This window comes from Lissotriton vulgaris, chromosome 4_1, assembly GCF_964263255.1.
Source record: "Lissotriton vulgaris chromosome 4_1, aLisVul1.2, whole genome shotgun sequence".
Taxonomy (NCBI): domain Eukaryota; kingdom Metazoa; phylum Chordata; class Amphibia; order Caudata; family Salamandridae; genus Lissotriton; species Lissotriton vulgaris.
In genome coordinates, this window is record NC_141691.1 from 760,277,906 (window position 1) to 760,295,449 (window position 17,544).

General features: G+C 46.0%; 1 protein-coding gene across 2 annotated transcripts in view; it reads left to right on the forward strand.

Annotated features, from left to right (window-relative positions):
• WRNIP1 (WRN helicase interacting protein 1) overlaps positions 1–17,544 on the forward strand; it is a 488,996-nt gene that overhangs the window by 393,398 nt on the left and 78,054 nt on the right. Inside the window, exon 5 of one of the 2 annotated variants that reach the window (XM_086965069.1) lies at positions 764–919. The exons of the other annotated variant lie outside the window; for it this stretch is intronic. Within the exon in view, the coding sequence (XP_086821195.1) occupies positions 764–919 (156 nt within the window). The remainder of the gene's footprint in view (positions 1–763; positions 920–17,544) is intronic. 2 annotated transcript variants of the gene reach the window in all.

The window sequence follows — 17,544 nt, forward strand, 5'->3', positions numbered from 1 at the left end:
GTAGTGGTGCCTAACATAAAATGCTCAGCAGAGCATTTTTGAGAAAGCTGTGTTGCAAAAGAAGCTGTTACTTGCTACCCTGGTGTAGCAGTTGAGTATGTATTGCACGTGTGTGTCCCCTGCCCATCTTCTCGTGTGGCAAAGGTTGTGTGAATATTGAGCTGATCTAGAAGCGCAAAAACTCTTCAAATTCGGAGGGCAACAGTAAACCCAAGATCACTAAGATTTCTTTACATCACTATCTGTTTCACTATTTCCGATCCAACCCCAGGCTGGTAGAATTGCTAACGCAGGGGAATTTGTAATACATTTCAGCCTACAAACTCCATGTTACAAGTACTTTATTACATTATGATTGCGTGCAATTTAGGATTTGAATAGCATACAGGCATGCTTTTTCCTTCAAAACGTGTATGAATCCAGTGCACAAGCAGTTCACATATTCAACTCACAAAAAAGGACTGTTAGCTGAATCAGTTTGATTGTAACAGGCATGACCTGATATACTGCTGTGCCCGCTGTGATGTGGCATGCTTAAAAAAATGCTGATAGAACGCAATGTAGAAAGTCCTTCCCTGGTGGTCCTTACTGTTTTTAGAGTCTGTGTTAAGCTACGCATTCTTATGTGTATTCTCTGAATTAAGATAGCTGATGTTAGTGTCTGGCTCCAAATCATATGGCAATCTTTTGCTCACAGCTGCATCGCCTGCTTCTTAGCTTAGCTTCCACTGCAAATTAACAAATCATTCTCTTTCTTTTGAAGGTGAAGAACATTACAACAGCATCTCTGCTCTTCATAAATCCATGCGTGGTTCAGATGAAAATGCGTCGCTTTATTGGCTGGCCAGGATGCTCGAGGGTGGTGAGGACCCATTGTATGTGGCAAGGCGGCTAGTGAGGTTTGCAAGCGAAGATGTAGGTAGGTGCAAATCCATATTAGGCATCCCACTACTTCTCTTGTATGACTGTAATATCTACCTCTCCCCATCTCTTTTTAGAATGGACTTCAATTGACTAAAACGCCAGAGGCATTAGAAGTGACATCAAGCACCCTTAGACTCAAAGTAACATCACAAGGTTAATCCGATATGCAGCACTTAACCCATCAACTGCATCCTAATTGCTTTTGAGTGGCTGCAGGGCTACTTTACTTTCATAGTCTGTTGCATGCTAGTCTTAGTTTGGTTTCTTTGGTGCTGCTGTCTTCATGACATCCGCGAGCAGGGGTAACAAGGCCAACCAAGTTTTAGCTGCTACTGCTGTTGTCTTCTTACCTGCCATAAGTTTTGTGATATCTTTCTACTCCTACTGGTCATTCATGTATCTTAACCCCAGTTTTCAGAGTACATTCGGTTTGTTAGCTTACATTTTCCCAGGGCCACTTTTAAAGTGCATCCAGGACCTTTTGTGTAATAAGATTTTTCTCATTGCCGTATTTTTTATGTCTGCTCAAGTTTTAGCTGTTAGTGTCCATCTAGAGGCACTTTAAGTGGTGTGAACATGCATTGATTTTTTTTTCATTAATTAGACTTGTACAAATAATTCAAGTGCTTAGCTTTGACAGAAAACATATGGCTGATGGCCCTCAAAGTCCTTTATTTGAATTTCAGTAAGTTTTCAATCAGTCGGCGCCTGTCTGTAGGTAGTTCTGGAACTTTCTTAAGGTCTTTGTTCAAAATCAAGTGAAATGCTAGATTTCTAAGAAAAGATCAGTTTTTTTCTTGATTGTCTCAAACAATCTTTCAATAAAGTGCTACTACATCTGGTGTTGGAATCAATTATTGCAGGAGTAAATCCCGTAGGTAGTTAGAGCATACATGTCAATAGACCGGATTCAAGGCAGGAGACTCCTAAATGTGGCTTCATTTTGGTTGTCTCCTATTGAAGCAGAGAAAATTCCAGATGGAAGCCAATGGGGAATTCATTTCTCTGATGTTTTTTTCAAAATCTCCCACTTAGCTGTTCAAAAGTGTTTGTATGTATGCTAGAGTCTTCCTTCCCTTTAATGTTTTGTTGCGTTGTTAAGAGTGGGGTATGGGTGAAGGGAGGCCCAAGCTGAGTCATGAAACCTAAAGTTGTTATGGATGGGAATCTGGTATAGCCTGCTAAAAACCGACAAAAGCCAGGAAGAATTAAATGAAGCAGTAGGAAAAGTGTAAAGACTAGCTAGGACAAAAGACTACCAGCAGATAGACTGATGAGGAAGCCAGAACAATCATCTGCAAAGTTACTCAACTTTTCCTTTTCGTGATTACAAGAAATATGTGTGCTGCGGAAATTTCCCACTTGATCTTTCTTTTCCAAATTTTGTTTGAGAATAAAAATTGTCCTAGCGGACGGAACGGAAACTTTCAGTTCTATTAAGGACACAAAGGTTTACACTTTTGGTCCTCCTTTAATGCTACAGGAGAGATCATACTTCTGCTTGACCCTGCATCTAGTATCAGCGTCAGTGTATACAACTCCACTGGTTCAGCAGGGAAGTTGGTGCAGATCTCTCATACTGTTCTAGAGACTTTTTCAGACTGTAGAAACTGCTCCAGCCCTAGCTGGAATGTCTGCAGTGACTCTTCAAAAGTAATGAATGTGCATCTAGTTACAAGACTCCTAATGTCCGACAGCCCCCTTCAAGCCATTAATCGTATTTTGCATATTCAGTAACTTGGTATAGGGCAGGTGTCTTAGGACCTGCTTAATGATGGCCACTCCCAAGGCTATGAGACCTGCTGCACTGTTAATGGGCATGCCCTCACCCCTTGGGAGATGCTCATATGTTACTTAAGGAGCCCATTCCCCTCCACCATGCCTTCCAATATTTTCCCCCCCAATTCTGCTCCTCAGCACACCACAGTGCTGCATACTGCAGGAGTCAAACAATGTAATACAGTTGTAAGTCTGGAATACCCACGCCGCTCATTGCCTATCTAATGTTAGGGTCTCAAATCTGACCCTTCTTCTCTTGCCAGCCAACACTAAGGAAATCAGGAGGCTATTTAGCTCCAGGAAGGTCGATCGAGATATCCTGCACATAGTATTTTGTAGCAAATATACTTGGCAAGAATACTATTTTACTACGTGCCATCCTGCCCATAACCATTACTAGTAAGTTCGAAAACTTTATTGACAACCCAAAGGATCCTATCTGTATTTATATGTATTGATGTTAAATGGTATGTGTGACCTTAAAGCTCAAGTGTGAAACATGTGTTTCCCATGGTATTTCCACCTCAGGTAGGCTTGTCAGTTCTCTGCCTACCAAGTAAATTATCATGTCATTTGATGCAGAGTCCGGAGGCGTTAGTGGATTTTCAAGTACCCTTAACAGGAGAGGCACTGGCCTTTGTGAGTGCTTTAAATAGACAAGGACATCATCTCTATAGATTAAACAGTATGCCTGCTGTTTGCCACCCATATTCCCCATTCCATTAATTCGCTCCATAGGTATATCACCAATGGCTCCATTGCCAAGGAAAAGAGCAGGGGAGACTGAGGGCAACCCTGTTTTATGGCTATCTTCGTATCAAATTTCTCAGATACCAGACCTCTGGTACATTCCCGGGCCGCTATAATGTGCAAAAGTTATACTGAGCCTGAGAACTGTGGTCCAAATCCCATTCGTCCAAACACTGTCCATATATATTCCCATCAAAGGGTACAGAGTGCTTTACTAATATCCAGTGCCACTAAGGTGACTTCTATCACCTTCTTTTGGATCATATGCTTGACATGGGAGATTCTCATCAGATTCATGTGAGTTCCCCTTTCTGGCATAAACCTGCATTTTTCTGCCCTAACCAATTCTGTGAAAAACCTGTTGTAAACTTGTTGCTAGAGTCTATGACAGTACCTTCGCATCTACGTTCATCATCGGCAGGGGTATGTCTGTAAGAGCCCACCTCCGTTGGGTCTAGCATAGTTATTATTGCTTCTTTCAGGGAAGGCAGAATTGTTCTGCCTTCTATGCAGAAGAAAGAAGCCATACTTCTTATGCTGAAGAAGTATGGCTTAATTTAGCATTGCCAGAAGCACAGCGGTGAGTTGAGCCGGGTAAGTTTGATCAAGTTCTGAGGCTAAGCCATCAGAGCCCGGGGCCTTACATTTTGACATACCCTTGATGGCTTCTATCAATTCATCCACCTGCAATTCAACTTCCAACTCAACTTATTGCTCACTATTAAGCTCATGAATAGACACTAAATCAAGGAAGTCGCATACCTGTGCTGCAGGTTGGGTCGCAGGCTCCTTATACAGCACTGGCAGGTGTGTACAGTGTCTCTCATTAATGCTGAGCTATGTCGATACAACTGTGCCATCTGACATAGGAAGGGCTAGCATCGGGTCTTGGCTGCTCTGTCTTCAGAAGCTATGCTAGTAATCAACCTGTTTTATTACCTTCTCTGTGAAGTTTGTCTATAATCTTGCTGAGTAAACAAATGATCTGTCCCTCAGCCCAGTCTGGTGTAAGGCCCTGAAATCGTGTCAGCTCGTCCTCACTGTCTCGTGGCTCTCTAGACGTCGATGTGTACCATGAATTTCTGTGAGACACTGCCCCCATGCCCTCCCACTACCTTAAGGGTCTTCCATTTATTTCTAAATGTTTCAGTGGTGGTCCAATTATTTTGTAAGAAGTTTCACAGAACTTCCCCTAGTTCAGAGTAAAGGACCATGTCCTCCTGGGCCTCCAGTCTCAGGCTCCAGAGGGGGATATGGGACCTTACCCAGCTGTTATAATATACGACCAATGGAGCATAGTTGCATATAAACCGTACCAGATATCTTGCAGCACCAAACCTATCAGTGAGTGTTAAAGTAATTCGGAATCAGTCCAATTGACTATACTTACGATGGCATGACAGGAGAACTCCCTACAGACAGGTTTTAATGCCGTCCTATTTGGTTTGGTACATGTCTAATTGTCCACCCAGAACGCAATTAAAAGTCCCCTGCCAGATCTTCAGGACATCCATTCCCCAGCCCAGATCATCAGGCATCCACAACGGAGACAAGCTAATTCCCCAGGGAGGTATACAACTCTTTATCAGTGTTGGGGCAGACACATTCAGATGACATGCTTCAGACCCATCCAAGACTCCATATAGCGGAACAAATCTCCCCTCATTATCTGCCTTAGAGTATCTCATCAGAAAAGATACATTTGGGCCTAGCCAGATTGACACTCCCTTGAAGAGCTCAAGAAGATGGATGAAGAGGGCGTGGCGAAGCAGTGCGAGATGGCACCTGCTAATAGACTAGCTCCATCCTGAATCCCTTCTCCTCGACTATCCGCCACATATATCTGCTCTCCGAGCCTTGGACCTTTAACCGGAACCCCTGCTGACTCTACCGACGCCTTGATGGCAGCGGTGCGCCCCAGATATCTGGAGATCTGTCGACCGGGGTTTGAGGCCTCCACACGAGCGGCAGCCGAGCAGTGGTGTACATGCAGCAGCCGACAGCCTAACGAAGCACGGCAGATGCGACTGTGCGCCAGCGGGAGGCCTGGCCAGAAAGGCAAATTTGCCCCAGGACCTCCTATTTTGGTGAGAGCACCCACTCGTCCTGCTGTACGCGTGTGGAGCGCATTCTACCAGTAACTAGGCTCTGTGCCCCCGAGATTGTAGTTTTTGCCCAAGGTCTCAGCCGAGGATGAGTGAGAGCCCCCAAGAACACAACTGACTCTGCCCAAGCCGGCCTGGTGCCAAAATAGTCCAGTGCTGCGGATTTACTGAGGCCGCACCCGAAGACTAGAGCGCGACTAAGGATCGGAACTTTGCTGACGCGGCTGGGGCTGCGCTTCCATCGTGTATCACTGCAGCCTGGTTCCAGGGACTGGGTGCACTTGATATCCGAGCACACCAGTGGGCTACCCTGATTGGCCGGGAGCGCAGACCTGTTACTCTTGGGTCCCGCCTCCCCCACCCAAACAAGGACACTGGTAACACAGGAACCAGGTACGTCCCCCGATTGACGAATCACCGCCGGTGAACTCCACAGATCACGGGTGGGGCACCTATTCAAAGAAGCTGTTGACACTGCCTGAGCCACCCACAATGTCGGGCTCGAAGGGGTCAAGAACGATCAAGCAGAATAAGCTGGACCGCTACACACTACCGAAGGCCTCACCCCAAGACCAGCGGGCCAAGGATAAGGCGGGTGGTGGAACGGAGGAACAGCCCTCGGAACTCACACTCAAAGATGTCATGGAGGCCATTTCTGGGGTGCGGTCATCTATGGAACACCGAATGGATGTACTCTCCACAGACGTCACGTTGATACGGGCAGACCTGTCGAAGATAGACAAAAAGGTCAAACAGCTGGAGATCACCGCCACAAGCCTGGTAGACGACACCTCCCACCTACAGACTGAGCCACACGAATTGCAGTCCTTTAGGAAATTTGCTGAGGGTAAGCTGGACGATTATGAGGGACGCACCCGCCGCAATAATGTTTGCGTTCTGGGAGTGCTGGAATGGGCAGAAGGGCAGGCTCCAGACCTCTTTGTCGAAGAACTTGTACTTACCCACCTCCAGCCTAAAGGCCTGTCAAAATTCTTTGTGATGGAAAGGGTGCACAGGGTCCCGGGGGGATGACCGACGCCTGGGGCTCCCCCACGACTGATGTTAGCACGAGTGCTGAACTACCGCGACCGGGACACCATTCTCCAACATGCCAGAGCCGGCCCACCGCTCAAGTACGAAAACGCTCTGATCACCTTTTACCCTGACTTCACGCAGGCGTTCCAGAAGCAACGCTACTCCTTCCTGGCGGTGAAGACGACGCTCCGGGACAAGGGGTTGAAGTACACTATGCTGTTCCCTGCGCGCCTCCAGGTGGAATCTGGTGGTTAAGCCTCTTTCTTTGAAACCCCGCAATCAGCATCAGACTGGCTAGAGGATTGGCATGACCAAGACCATACTCCCGGCCAGAGAGACTAGCGGCCTTGTCTGGACAAGGAGAGTCCGTATGCCAGGGGCACTTCGGACCTTAATATGCAGCTGTATGGCCCCCTGCATTGGCAGGGGCCTCAGGTATCAATTCATGGGGCGGTCACTGTCTCTCAGGGCTTGATAACAACTGACCGTGAATGACTCGAATGACTTGCCCCTCCCGACAAGCGTAAGAGACACTGGTTGTTTTTGGAGGGGAGGGGGGAGGATGTAGCAACTCTTTCACCCCCACATTTCTACTTTTAGTTTCCTAGTTAGGCGACCGGTCACTCTGCAAGTTAAATCATGGGCAGTTTCAGGCCCGAGTGCAGGGGGGCAGGGAGGGGGTAGTTGGGGTTGGGGCAATGTTGTTTGTTTTCTTTGTCCTAAATCTGCACGGGCAGCCAATGCTATGGGGGGGGGGTAACTGATGACTTCATATCACTCACGTATAAATGCATGGGGACTGTAATCTTAAATTCTTGAACTGGAATGTGAACGGATTGCGGGACAAGATCAAGACATGTGTTGTGCTTCAATACATTAGGTGTACAAAAGGGGGTGGTGATGGACGGAGCATCTGAACCAATCCAACACTCACACACAGTCCACAGATCTGGGTTTAATCCATCACCGTTCTTTAGCCCACTCTGCCACCCCAGTTCAGACATGGCAATATGCAGATCAGTCTGACCCTGTGCCTCATGGGAACAGTCCAGCCCGAACTGCCAAGCCATGCCTTTCCTGGGCCAGATTCAAGCTTCCTAGAACCGGTTTCTGGCATTACAGCCGTCTTCAGCCAGGCTTGGTTGAATCCAGTGGCAAAGTGAGCAAGGGACTCACGTCTGAGCATACCCTGCCAACTTATGACGAACAAAGAGGTACAAAACGGGGTGGTGATGGACGGAGCATCTGAACCGATCAAACACTCACACCCATTCAACAGATCTGGGTTTGAGCCATCACCGTTCTTTAGCCGACTTTCCCACCCCAGTTCAGACATGGCCATATGCAAATCAGTCTGACCCTGTGCCTCATGGGAACAGTCCAGCCATTGGCACATGGTCAAACTGATTTGCTTATAGCCATGTCTGAACTGGGGTGGCAGAGTGGGCTAAAGAACGGTGATGGATCAAACCCATATCTGTTGACTGGGTGTGAGTGTTTGATCGGTTCAGATGCCTCGTCCATCACCACCCCCTTTTGTATCAATACATTAGGAGGCATGCCCCAGATGTAGTCCTCAAACAGGAGACCCACCTAGTGGGTAATACTTGCAAAGCACTCAACAGATGGGGCTACAAGTTAGTGGCACACACAGGCTTCACCACTGGTTCCTGAGGTGTGGGTATATTGATGCGGGGCTCCCTTCCCTTCATTGTCTAATCCACATGGGCAGACTACCTAGGGCGATACATTGGTGTCACAGGACAGTAGGAGGGGCACACGATCACCTGCATGTCTGTCTATGTCCCACTGGGACTGCAATCTCGCACGTTCAAAGACCTGGGGGCGGTGCTGCTCTTACTGCCGAAGGGCCTTTTGTTGATGGGAGTGGACTTTAACTCTGTGGTCTCGGGTTTCTAGATAGACATCCCCCGCGAGACATTGGCGCAGCAGTCAAATGGTTGCCTGATTTTCTGGATATACTCGGCCTAACCGATACATGGAGGCCATTCCACCCCGACAGTGTCCAGCACATGTTCTACTCAGGTGCACACAATAGCTTTTCCCGTCTTGACTTCGTAATCGTCCCAGCAACTCAGCTGACATCTATTTGAGAAATTAGACATCTGACGAGGGACATAACTGACCACTCCCCGGTATGGGTTTATATGGCGCTGGGACAAGGTGGGGAGGGCAGAATAGCCCCCATCAACCCCTGGTATCTCGGAGAAGTTGGGATACGTAAGGCTCTGCTGCAGGCGATGGACCAATACTTCCAGGAAAACGAGGGCACTGTTGACTCCTCTCATACATTATGGGAGGCGTTTTAAACGGTGATCCGAGGGCAGGCACTTTCCCTAATAGCTGGGGCACGTAAGGATAGGCTAAAGGACCTAGTAACAATAGAGAGTGAAATCCTCTGACTGGAAGAGATACTAGAAGGGGAAGTAACGCAGGAAAAAGTCCATGCCTTACAGCTCAAACAAGACGAATACAAGGCTATAGCTACGGAGAGAGCAAAATCCCTTGCAAGAGAAACCGAAGGCAGGGTGTACGATCTCCGTGACAAAAAGATGGCGTCTAGACTGGTACTGGAGATAGCTGACAGTAATGATTTATTGCTCACAGACCCGCAAGCCATCGCTAACACGTTTGCTGCCCATTATTGCTAAATCTATCACTCATGTACAAGCTACACGGAAGAGGACTCCCAATCCATGCTCAAGTATATTGCCCTTCCTATCCTGCAAACTGAGGAGCGAGCACTCTTAGAAAGTGACTTCACAAACGATGAAATCACAACGGCAATTAGATGCCTACAGGTGGGCAAGGCACTGGGCCCCAACGGCCTTCCAATCGAGCTGTACAAATTGGAACCTGACAAACTGGCCCCTTATCTGTGGTCCATGTTCATTGAAAGTAGGGAACGGGGGGTACTACCACTTGACCAGCGAACACCCACGATCGTCACAATCCATAAAGAAGGCAAACTTAGGTTGGTCTGTGCGTCATATAGACCAATCTCCCTTCTAAATGCTGAACCCAAAATTCTTGCTAAATTACTGGCCAATCAATCGCCTAGTTAAAATAATAGGTGGCCTGGTGCATCCAGACCAGTCGGGCTTCATGCCGCACCGCAACACAGCCCTGAACCTGCGGAGAGTGCATGGCATGATGGGAAGACTGAACACGATACAAGAACTGGCAGTCATAGTCTTGTTAGATGCCACAATGGCATTCAACACTATAGAATGGCCCTACCTTTTTGCTGTACACGTGAAGATGGGATTCTGGGAGGGGTTTATCCAGTGGGTTCAGCTCCTATACTCCAGACCCTTGGCTCAGGTTGTGGTGAACCCGACAGGGCTGCCCACTCTCTCCCTTCCTGTTCGCCCTAGCGCTGGAACCCCGAGCGGCATGGATCCGGAGAGGCCCTGTTAAACGGGTATTGAAGTGGACTCCATCGTGGGAGGACCGCCTCTTGCTATATGCACTTGATATCCTCCTCTTCCTAGCAGCTCCCACAAAATCGCTGATTGTGGTTTTTGATATCCTTTTAATTTTCGGTAGATTCTCCGGCTACTCCATTAACTGGGGCAAGTCTCCCATTTATGTTTTGCATGGGGGCCACCCTGCGGTCCCTAAAGACTGTCCCATCCAAATCACCACTGAGGGCTTTGAATATTTGAGAATCTATGTGATGTTCGACCCCCTGCTCTGTTACAGCCGTAACCTCCTCCCGCCACTGCAAAGGCTGAAGCGGGACTCTGCCGCATGGAAGGCATACCCTCTCTCTCTGCTGGGCAGGGCGGTGCTTTTCAAGATGATGTCCTTGCCTCGATTCCATTAGGTGCTACAAAATTTCCCAGACCCAGTGCCCGCGAGTTACTTTAAAGAAATTGAGAGTATGCAGAGGGAATTATTGTGGGAAGGGAAGCCTCGAATAGTGCTTCACAAACTCGCCTTTAATTGGTATGATGATAGAATAAGCCTCCCAGACCTTAAGAAATATTACTGGGCGGAACACCTGGCAGCCATCAGCCATGGCACCTACCGCAGTGTGGATGATCCAGGTTATGCTATGGACCGGTGGCTTCTCCCAGGTGGGAACTACTACAGAGCGCTTTACTCTAGGCCAAAGTGCTTCCCCCTGACTGCACCGACGAAACATTCGCTACATGTCTGGCATACAGCCCCCAAGAGCCTGGGTTGGGGACGGAAACTGACGTCAGCCATGCCATTCTGGGACTCTGAGATTCTATGTGATCTTTGGAAGTCGAAGGGCTTTGATGAGTGGGGTCTCACCAGGATCTCGATCATCGCAGACTTATGGGTGTGGGTAGCAGTGGTGACCTTTGACTATCTACACCAGAAGTATGAACTTGCCAATACAGAACGCTTCCGCTACCTCCAGGTCCGCCACACACTGCAGGCGCACATACCCAACTGCGCTTCTCTCCCAGACTACACGCTTCTTGAGGACAGGCTGCTTGATGGCTACCTGCCAGAAAAAACGATCTCCCTCATTTACAAGAAAATTATCAATGACGCAGTGGGACCCCATTCAGGGACTCAGGGCAAAATGGGAAGGAGACAGCATCAAACTGGATGGCGAGGAATGGCAGGAGGCACTATCCTCCCCAAGGGAGGTGGCTATATCTGGAAAGCTACGCCTAGTTCACCTAAAAATCCTGCATGGGGTGAAGGTCACTGGGCCCTGTCTGGACCGAATGGGACGGGCTGATGGGGGTGAATGCAGGCGGCAATGTGGCTCTGAAGGAACATATACGCACATAATACGGGAGTGTGACCTCATTCAGAGACACTGGCTTCATTCCACACAATACTGGGCGAAGTATTGGGTCTTGATAGCTGCCTTGAGGCGAAGAGATGCCTGTTAAATGTATGGGAACCCACAGACCTGGGGAAAATGGGCAAGGCTTGGGTAAGCTGGGACCTGTGTTGGCTAAAAGGAACATAGCACAGCAGTGGGGAGCCACCAACCGCCCCCCACCGCCCTTGCGGATTGGAAGAAAAACATGGATTGGTGCATGTTCCGGGGAAAAACTGTTTATGTTGCAAGGGGGTGCCCAAAGAAATGGTCAATAATTTGGGGGGCCTGGAACACATACCGTGGGGAGATCTGTAGCCCACCGTGCAGAGCTAGTTATGTTGACTTGTCCTCACCATAAAATGTATCACCTACAGCTCTTAGATTTTATTCTGAATGCAATTCTTTATTGTCAAAATGTCGTCGACTGAACTCCTCCCGCCTGTCGTTTTTTCCTGTACCTTTTACCTCAGTGCTGATTTTTGTTTGTTAAATTTCAATAAAAAGAATTATATTAAAAAAAGGTGGATGAGTACATCTGTCCCTGTATTTTACCCCAGTTACTGCTCCTCCTCCTCCTCCTTGAGGAAGTGGCGTTTCATATCCCATGTCATCTTAGACATAGACGCTCTCTGCTTTTCTTCAGAAATGTGTTCAGACCGTGTACATTCCATGTAGTCATTTTAAGAGAACCAATCATAACTACTAAAACTATCTTCCTCTATTGCACCACCTCCCCACCAAGTAGTTCAGTCGCATGTTTCACTTACCAGTTTCATCTCTAACAGTTACTGTTTAAGCAAAAAACTATCCCTTTATCTCGCCTTACTCTATCCAGGTAAACCCACACCTAACTAAATATGTCTGCCCAAGCATTTACAAATAGCACTAGTACCACACCCCAACCTTTAACCTACTATACTAACGAACTCCTATAGTCACTTAGAGTTGCTAAAACAGGGGTTGCTACTAGTCCTCCAACACCCATAAACCGAAGACCCATGGGCAGGACTTCTCCTCAATGTCAATTCAACCCACTAACCACACAAAAGAGAAAGTTAGGGAGGAGGATGATTGAAAAGGTTCCCTTACTGACCCACTCACCCTCATAGCTGCTCCTCTCAGGCTTTACATCAAATCTCCAAGCATATCCGATTTAGTAGCATAAAAAATAAAACGCATCAGCCACATTATCAGCTACCGATTATATTAATTAGTAGCAATACCTCCCTCAGGAGCCAGCCCAGGATAATCTCCTGTAGGGTTCAAGAAAGTTCTTTGTTAAAAGCTGAGGAACCCATCATGTTTCAAGGAGCTCAGGCATTTTGTCGACCATGTCAATCATCCACTGTGTCAGTCACGGCCTCATCCTGAGCCCAGACTCTCGCCACCTCCTCTGTCTCTGCTCCATATCCAATATACCCTTCTGCCTTATCACCACTCGTTACTATGAATGGGTGGCCCTCACTTACCCCTAATATATCTACTCACAGATGTCCTAACTCTGTCCGTGTGTGGCTCAGGAGCGAGTGGCTTTATCTATTGGAGCTAAAATTTGACCCTCTCCACAGACCTCATGCAGGTCCCAGACCTCCCCTGTGAAGTAAGAGGGTGCCCTGCCACCATGCAGCACCTTTATGCCACCATGCAGCACCTTTAACTTTGCATGAAACAGGAGTATATATTGTAGTTCCAAGGCTTTTAACTTTTGCTTCACTCCTGCAAATGATTGTCGAAATTTGCAGACCCTTTGCGCGTAGTCTGGAAAAATAAATTTTCCTCAAAATTGGGGTCTAAAGTTTTCCGAACATCCAGTAGGAACGCATCTCCGTCACAGTAAATAAGTATTTTTGCCGTTACAGTTCGCGGAGGTGGGGGTGTCAAGGCTCTATGCGTCCCTTTTCAAAACAAAAAATATGAAAGTCTTTCTGATCAAAGGACCTTTTTAATCTGTTGTTCTAGGACAAACTCCGAATTTGACACTTCTACCCACAAAACGCAGATTGCACTGTCTGGAGCGACCTTCAGCCTCATCCACTCTGTCGTTATCATGTAATCTCTGATAGCGAGCTCACCTTCGACTTGGGAGCCCTCACCTCTTCATGCAGGAAGGCCACATTCTGACCAGTTTCTAAGGAACTCTCTTTGACCTTTTATAGTGCCACCAGAAGTAAATTAACCTCCCGGGAGTTAGTATCTATTTTGGCTTCCAGGGTGGAGTCTAGAGTTTTCTGTGGCTGCCGGTATTTGGGCATCAGAAGAGTCCTGCGATTCCTGCATACTTCCACAAGATTCAGTAGCAGTCGAGGTATCCCCATCTTCAGTGGGTGAAAACTGAGCGATCTTGGTCTGCTACTTCACTCGTGTTGACCTGTCCTTCACCGACGTGTCATAATGGCCCTACCGGGTCTCTCTCTCTACCATTGTCTGGCGTAGAGGGACCTAGATCTTCCCAAAAACCAATTGTGTCCAGAACTAAATGTAACGGGCAGGGCCAGCAAGCGATCACCATTCTTCGCGTTTTGGCACCATGCCGGGTGCTCCCCAGCCACCAGGTCCTGGCCTCCAGCATTCCAAGATTAGTTTGTCAATGGGATAAATAACACAGTTAGAAGGGTAATGGCGCACAAATGCCACTCTCTGCATAGTTCCCACAGTACCAAAACAATGCTCACTTCCAGGGTCAACTGTTATTAAACCCTAATACTACATAATTTTGCAATCAGGCAGAAGGAGCACTAAAGTGAGTCTATTGCGTTTAAATTGCCTACTAGGCTTGAAATGAAGACAGAAACGAACAGTCACTCAAGATTGCAATATGTCATGAGTTCCAAAGGAAGGCATGTCAAGACACATCTTTTCTCAGTGTTCTTTTCTTTATTTTTTTCATTTTCCCAGGAATAAAAAGACAGCCAACATGTTTTGTCCCAAAACATAGGGAATTCTTCAAGGCAGTTATAAACATATAAGATAAAAACCTTATAAGCAAGCTGACATCACAAACATTTAACACAATTATATTACAAGCATTGCGTGCACATATCAGTGGCAAACATTATATGTATATATAAAATCCTTTAAAATGGCATAAAACCAAATATCACAATAACAGTAAAAAAAATCCTACGTGGCATGAGCATTCTACAATCCTATCTTATCACACACTGTGTATAAACAGAGTCCTAGAAAGTGATTTGATAATATAAATGATAACCCACATGCCTCAAAGTTAACTGTGCTACAAGACCAAACTACCCCTCTTTTTTTTACTTGTATTTATTTTTTAGAGAAGAAATAGAAACCACTGGAGAAAAGTACTTCAAAATATATAACTTATATCCCATCGAAATGAAGAAAGGCATTTTACAGTCCTTCCCATATGAGAGATTCATTGGGTCTCTCGATGTGTTCTTCCATACGACAAAACCATATAACGTGCCTACAGTAGAGAGTTGTGTCAGTGAATGGGGGTTATCCCAAAGTGTTCCTACATAATGATAATTTATTGTTGCTGTACTGTAGCTCTAAAATGATCTCCGGTCACTGCCATAGCCTTTAAAGTACGGTATTATTTGTACTTTTCATTCCATTGTCTTTGTCACAAGCACTACTCTGAATGTCCTAGAAAATAGACAAAAAGATTTTTTTCATAAAATGAGATCTGGAAATACAATTTACCAGCATACAAATAGGCACAGTGTAATTTCCCAACCAAATTTGCAATGTGAAAAACAGAAACCACTAGAAACAAACGAGTATTTAAGTCTTAACGTTGTGTCAAATAGGTATCCTTCTCCCAAAGTAAATAGTAATTCATATTAATAGAAAAACACTTTAGATACTAATTTATCGATACTTTTCATAAGGTGTAACCCATAAGCCGTACCCTGCTTATTGCCATAGTGTCCCGTCTTGTCGCCTAGTTCTTTCCGAACCCAACTTCATTTTACTTCTGAGTAATCCTACAAATAATCTCATCAAATAATTGCTATTCTTATTCGTACAGCATGGGGCATTTGGAGAGCCCACTTCAAGCATTTCTCAATATCATTGAGAGTGACTGCATTCTGCTCTTTTGCCATGAGCACATCCTCACAAAAAGGAGTTCCATTGAGGCTACAATGCCAATGTGTGCTTTTTAAGAAAAATACATTTTTTTAAATTTTAATAATTTCTTTTTTCAACTTGGCGAGTACCCACCAGCTTCCCCTAACAAAGTTTTACAAAAGCAATGACGTAACAAAATAAGCATTGGCAAACCGAAAAGGGTGTGGCAGCCAACTCCAGACCTATTGACTTTGGCAAAGCTTGTTGCTTGTGCCCTTGATGCTGGCTTCCCGTCATGCCCATCTAGAAAGCCCAAAAGGTTGCTGTAGTTTTCCATTGAGAGATCTGCGTTATATGAACACAGCCCAGTAGGTTTTCCACACAAGAACTTGTAGGTTCATCTGCAGTGTCCTTGATACTTCATCTGGTCGTCATCATTGGGTACTGCACGGGATGTTCTGTTGCCACCTAATGGTGAAGAAAAATGACACGCCCTTAAAGATTGTGGAGAGTGGGGCAAGGCCCCGCCTCTTTAAATCCCAAGAAGACCTGAAGCCGGGGCCCACCACGCACAAGAGGGTTACCCATCCCTTTCTGGCCGATCACAAGGCATATGTAGAACTTGTTACCACTGCTAAATGCGTAGGTCTGCTCAAGACGTGCTCCCACTGTTCTTGAAAGCTTGTACACTACTAGTCTTCTCCTTTGCCTACTGTTAATGCACATGCAAGTGTACACAGGAGCAACTGAATAATCAATGATATAGAGCACTTCTAATGCCCACCTGCCTACAACATGAGCTCTCTGCAATTCCGGCTACTCACATGGAGTGGAAACAGGACAAACTGTGATATACGACCAGGAAGCACCTAAACTCAGATGGGCATGTAAAAAATTGGTCAACATTTTGGGCTTAGTTCGAGTCAGTGCTTTAAATGGGCTAGTACTGTCAGATACTGAGTGTCTGCACTTCCTTATTTTGAGAGCGACAATGCCTGCACTTCTCACCAGAGGTGCAATGCTTTTAATTGGAGAGTACCTATTGGGGCACCATCTTAGCAATAACTATCATTCCGTTGACATGGTATATATGGATTCGATTTACCCCTCCCCCCAAAAAAAACACACTCGAAGTCCAATTTAGGTTGGGTACTTTGCCGACAAGAGAATACTTAGTTAAATGTTGAAGACCTCCCAGAAGTGAAGAATATTGTGATTATAATTTTGGGTGGAAGGACAATCTATTGCACTTAACATGTCTTAGCATGTAAAAGGTGGCTTGTTCCCCATTTCTTTTTTAGAAATTATGAGATTAATTCTGTCAGAGCCGTATTTCCGTTTTGTTTTAGAACAGATGATAAATTTATTTTTAATTCAATTGCCATGTACGAGGAGCCTGGTAACCACCCAATGAATCTGACTATGCTCCGATATGATCGTATATAACTATAGATATTATGCCGCTTACCCCCTTCTTATAAAATCTGTATGCCTGGACTCGGGGAGGATCTTGATTAGTAGTTGCTGCATTCATGAACACTACTGTTTGTATCCTGTAGCCCAACATGGTTGACAGGAGATTGTTGTTTTGTTGGGTGTCTTATGCAACTTGGGGTGTACTGTCCCACTAGTGTTTGGCAGAAGGAGAATGTGGATAATATGGTGCTAATGCTTTTTTCTATTGTCTTTTACTGAAGAGGTCCCTGCACTTTATGGGGATGCTAACCATAGCTTCGAGCCTTATGGGTGTTGCTGCCTTTTATTGCCTGTATTTCTGTGGAGTAACGTGAATAATAAGAGACTCATTTGTGAGATTTTATGTATTTATGATTTATTGTTATAGATTCCTTTATTCTTGTATGGCAGAAAGCAGACACAATAACCAGTAAACTTTGGAGAGTGCCAGCACTTCTCAGAAACAAGCTGGCTCTCTGGTATAGGGCATCTGCTCTTCTGTTTTTCCATTGCCAGCAGTGGCTTGAGTAGTACCCGGACAACCCCTAATGGGGTCCTACCAAAATAAAACTGATGCTAGGAACTGTGGTGACATACTACTCCCAGAACTGTATGGTG